The sequence below is a fragment of the Pinus tabuliformis genome, chromosome 9 (assembly GCF_031772625.1).
Source record: "Pinus tabuliformis cultivar Carrire ecotype Pingquan chromosome 9, CPIR1, whole genome shotgun sequence".
Classification (NCBI taxonomy): domain Eukaryota; kingdom Viridiplantae; phylum Streptophyta; class Pinopsida; order Pinales; family Pinaceae; genus Pinus; species Pinus tabuliformis.
The window spans coordinates 972,696,537-972,701,882 of NC_142307.1; the positions used below are offsets into that span (position 1 = coordinate 972,696,537).

The 5,346-nt window shown below is 31.2% G+C and overlaps 1 protein-coding gene across 1 annotated transcript; it reads left to right on the forward strand.

Annotated features, from left to right (window-relative positions):
- Window positions 1–914: 914 nt before the first annotated feature.
- Window positions 915–5,099, forward strand: LOC149151969 (transcription factor bHLH35-like). Its single transcript, XM_089440891.1, has 4 exons — window positions 915–1,635; window positions 2,057–2,296; window positions 4,468–4,641; window positions 4,785–5,099. Exons 1-4 carry the CDS (start codon window positions 1,171–1,173, stop codon window positions 4,863–4,865), a joined length of 960 nt encoding a protein of 319 aa, XP_089297017.1. The 5' UTR covers window positions 915–1,170; the 3' UTR covers window positions 4,866–5,099.
- Window positions 5,100–5,346: the final 247 nt, after the last annotated feature.

Below are 5,346 nucleotides of genomic sequence, written 5' to 3' on the forward strand. Positions count from 1 at the left end.
CTATCCCAACAATATACCTAAAAACAATATACTTTATCCATATAAAATACTAGCTCAAGGCTCTTCTCTAAATAATTCTTGAAGACATTCAAATAGTCTTGAACAATCTTCTCCAAAATCCTCTAATCTCAAGAATCTTTTTTCTACTTATCCTTAGAATTTTGTATTAAAATTACTCTCTAAATTTCCCTTTTAATTATTTACATTTCTACCATAATTATAATAAATTTTTAAAGCCCATTTCCTTAAAATGATTGTGACTCCATACGATACTCATACTTATTACTTTGCTGGACACTTTTTTATGCATATTTTAGTAATATAAATATCTACCGTATAAAATGTTTCAGATATAATATTAGGGAGGAAAAACAAGTATACCTTGTCATGAAAGAGTAAGCATCCAACTAACATTTTTTTTTGGTAATTTATTTAATCTATAAACGAATAGTATAATGACAGCTTTTTCGTTTTTCAGAACATAAATATTGATATCAACGCATCGTGGTTGTCTGTCTTTATCATGTGCCCCTATGATATCAAACCAAGAAAGGATAAAATACTGAAAGTAAAATTAATCAATTATTTAAGAGATGCGTTGAGATTTGGAATGATCTCGGAACACAGATGATGATGGAGATATTGCTTTGCATCATCGAATTAAATTTTTTTGGTTTAATTAATATCATAGTATTGTAATAGAACGTAGATAATAGGAGTAGTTTATGAAAAGGAGGCAGAATAATTATTTGGATGGTTAAAAGTGGGTTGTAATCTCATTAAAAAATTGTTTTAATTTTTTTTTTGGGGGTATAAATTACATTTTTAGCGTAGAAATGAATTTTGCAGCATTAAAAACCTCTAAACTCCGATAATATTGAAATTTGACCACTCTAATTTGTATTTAGAAAAATTCCTACCAAAATTTCTATAAATTTCAAGAAAAAAGAGCAGTCGTTAGACTACGGCGTATGACCAAAATTTCTATGAATTTCAAGAAAAGAGAGCAGTCGTTAGACTACGGGGTAGAGAATATAATATAGATAGTGAAAACAGAAGCTTTGAACAATCGAAGAATAAATTGGAGCGTGAACCACAAATGTTATCGAGCCAAACAGTGGATAACTAACGCCTGAATGAAGTAGATTTGTGTGTCAAGGAATTCGCGAAATGGATTTCACTGGTTTTGGTTTTGACTGTGTGACAGAAATGTGTAATAGTAATGAATCCTACATAAAGCGTTACAGCAATGGCGAGTATTTTGATCTCCAAAATATGAGCAATGTTGGATCTGCAGGGCTTTACGAAATGTTGTCAGGACATACAAGTAGTTATTCGGAGCCGAGAACGGTAGAGAGCCAAACAGATCAAAGTCCCCCGATCTCGGTTTGTAGCGACAACATCGTAATGGGTCATCAAAATAGCAAGATCTGGATTGATATGGACGAAAATTCGAGGCAGTTGGACTGGGGCGACAACAATCCGGAGATTATAGGTTCGAACCGCAGGAGCATCAGCAAACAGCCGCAGCAGCATCGTCAAACATCCAAAAATTTGCAGACCGAAAGAAAGCGAAGGAAGAAAATGAAGGAGACACTTTACAAATTGCGTTCTGTAGTTCCCAATATCAGTAAGGTATATATTTATTATTAATTAATTTTCTCTGAATTGGTATAATATTTACAACCCAATTATTATTAATTAATTTTCTCTGAATTGGTATAATATTTACAACCCAATGTGCAGGGCGATGCATATTTATTAGTCCATATGCTCATTAATATGTGGAGTTGTATATATCTATCCCTAAATTATGTCTTTGCTTAAATTTAACAATAGAGATATACAGCCCCGCAGTAATGAACTTATAAACTAGTAAATATTAATCACCATGTGTGTAGGGTTGTTGGAGAGTAGACCCTGCAACAACACAATAGGTGCTTTTAGTTCTCGGATTCATCATCATTCATCTCCTGTGATATGCATTAATGTTGTACTGAATTTCCTATCAATGCTAAGCTGTGTTATGGAAGTAATTATTGTGGTTGTCAAACAGATGGACAAACAGTCGATTCTAGGGGACGCTATCAGCTATGTGTTAGATCTGCAGAAGAAGGTCCAGGACATTGAAGTTGAAATCCAGGCCATGACTAGGTCAAACAGACCTGATCATACTCAATTAATTACTGCGGAGACAACCATTAAGGCTCTAACAGATGCTAATTCTGCCTTAATAAATTCCGCGGACATGAACCAATCCCCAGAGAAATTGATTAGTGATGGAAAGATATTGGAAGTAGGTACTCTAAACCCTACTCATTCATAGATCTGATGGCAAATTTCTGTTATTAACTGTCATTCGTGGGATATCATAGGGTTTTCACCTTGTATTTACTTTTTTGCCAGGCCTGGAAATAGTCTTATGATGCTATTTTATTTTAGATATTTAAAAAATTTCAATTGATAATTAAAGTTAATGTTGGAAAATTTATGAGGGTAGAAAACAAGCAAAAAATATTTTTAAGGAAAAAAGTAGAACTATGGCATATAATAATTTGCATATTTTAAGATGATGAGTTTTTTTTTAAAAGGTCAGAGGTTCAAAACTAGAGAGGGAGAGTATGTATGTTTTTCTAAACTCTACCAACCAAATAACTGCATGGAGGTGGGTTTCTTGTCCCGCAAACAAGGGGATTTCATACACCAATATAGTGTCTTACTTGGCTGTAACATTATATATATATATAAAGCTTGAGTGGGTCTAATAGTTAATACTGTGTGTTTCCTCTTAAAATGTACAGTTTCAAAATTGAAGAAACTGCATGGAGGTGGGTCCCTTATGTCACAAATAAAAAGTCTTATACATCAATATATGTTGTCTTGCTTATATATACATAGAAAAAATTATAACTTGAATGAATCTCATAGTTAAAATAATGTCTTTTGTCCTTAAATTTTTTTTTAACAAAACTAAAAAAATAGAGTATATATCTTTCTTAAACTTTTAGCAATCAAATAAATATTAATATAGGTTGTCTTCCAAACAATAATATCTCATTCAGCAATTTAACTTAACTCTAATTTTAAAAATTATAAATTTACTATATAAAAAATACTTATAAACCAGAGAAAATACAACATATTTTCAGTAAAAATAAACAGTGTACATAAAGTTACGAAAAATATGGCTCACTGTAATGCTATCGATCATTTACGTGTTTTTTGAAAATGATTTAATTATGTAAAACACAAATATTAAAGGAAAAGTTGCGACATATTTTCAATAAAGATAAACTAATAATGAGAACATAAATATATGTTACCGCGTGAAGCGACCCGACATTTATGCTATCTACCTGGCGAGTCTTCCTTTTATGAAATTCAAGCGTTAAAATTATAATCTCAAAGCGAAAATTTGTACAGATTGGCCGTTTTTTTTCAATTTGTTTCAGTTCATTATTTGTCAAATCTTCAAAGTCGTGAACCATACGTTATCAAATGGATTTCCCCCGTGTAAGCGATCTCATGTGTCTACCCCACACGTAGGGCCTGTAGGTTGTTAAAATGTCTAGAGACCCAGAATTAATTAACCTAAATTGTTTTGACAGATGGGTCATCTCACAAACTGTTCAAAACGCGGCTCCCTTGCTTTGACTGTGTGTTCTCACACAGCGTCTTCTCATTTCATGTTTTTGGACATTTAACAGTGACACACGTTAATTGCTACAACAAGCAATCGGAGATTTAGGGCTAACTTCAAAACTCTCGTTGGCGATTTATGTATTTCGGTCCATAAATAGCCAACTATTTTATATTTCCCTCCCTTGCTGTTTTACTGATTTTACATTGCATTGTTGTAATGCTGTATCGATTTGCTAAAATTGCGTATTGCAGCTTGCTTAAAGGAAAGGATTTTGTTTGTTTGTTTGTGATTAAATGGTTTTTTTTGCCCTCGTTGGTTTCAAATTCGATTTTTTAATTTGGATTTTCATTTCAAAGCTATTGAGCTGAGAGACTTATTTCACAGCTCTTTATTTGTGTCATTTAAAATAAAAATAAAAAATAAAAGTTATGTTTTAAATAGAAAAACAATATGGTTATAATTGAAAAAAATAATACATTGTCAAGTAATTACAAATAAAAAAATGTGTGAATGAGATGTTTAAATCTTATATTTTTCAAAAATATTTCAACAAAAAATTTAAATAAACTATTTAAAGATCTATGTTAATTAATTTATGTTGAGATAGGGAAAAATTATTTTTTTATAATTAAAATTTTTATTAACTCTTATATATACATTATTTAATAATAAAAAATACAATTTAAACAATAAAAAATAACACATTACATTTTACACTTCGAACAAATTTGATATATGTTGAGCTCAAAAAAAATGTTTGTTTAAAAAAATTTGATAGATCGTAGTTCATTGATTAATGATTGGTGCCGTTGAGCGAAAAACAGATAGACATCTGTGATATAGGGGAAAGGGGAGTATATCACGTGAGAATAGAGACGAAGAAAGAGGCAGTCGGATTAGTGCAGCTGATGCGAGCCCTGGAATCTCTTTCTCTGCATATCATGAATTCAAACATCTGCCGCTTTGATGATGCCATTATCTGCACACTCACTCTCAATGTAAGTATAAGAATCGAATTCATGAGTTGAATTTTGAGACAAAACAGATTGTGATGGTCATGAAATGAAACGAAAGCATTAGTGGGATTGTTTTATTGGACAATAAGCATGAGAAATGATACTACGCTTACTTGGTATAACAGGACAACTCAATGCAAAGTGTAGGAGTGGACAAGTTGGAGGTCCTGATTCGCCAAACCATCGCCAGTGCTTCGTTGGTTTAAACCAAATTATTGATTGGTTCATTTCGTCTTGTGATAGGGGCTGCCCTTGTGAGTTTCCTATGGCATGCCCAATTTTGAAAATCCTTGATGTGTCATTTTACTGAAATTGAAATCACGTTTTATTAGAGGCCACTTTTGGGAACTCTCAAAAGTATAATTTTAGAGATAACCAATTGTCATGTTTTTTTTAAATGAGATGAGGCATGTTATAGTGACATTTATGTCGGTTTGGATTTCAAAGTTCTAATCTCTTTTTTTATAGAAATATTTGCTCTCATTGTTTTGATTTCTTTATAACTGTTTCAGGAAAAGTTTTAAATTTTATAATATATTTCGAATTTCATATCATAAAGATGGTTGAACAAATGTTTATTTACTATTTTAAATATATGTGAAAAAGTAACTTAATATTAGAAAAAGAAAGAATTAAATAAGTTTATTTATTTCATTATTAGTATTATTATTTTTATTATAAGATTTT

Coding starts and splice junctions, on each gene's coding strand:
- LOC149151969 (XM_089440891.1), top strand. CDS start 1,171: ATGGATTTCACTGGTTTTGGTTTTGACTGTGTGACAGAAATGTGTAAT. Junction 1,636..2,056: donor TAGTTCCCAATATCAGTAAG/GTATATATTTAT, acceptor GTTGTCAAACAG/ATGGACAAACAGTCGATTCT. Junction 4,642..4,784: donor TCTGCACACTCACTCTCAAT/GTAAGTATAAGA, acceptor TTGGTATAACAG/GACAACTCAATGCAAAGTGT.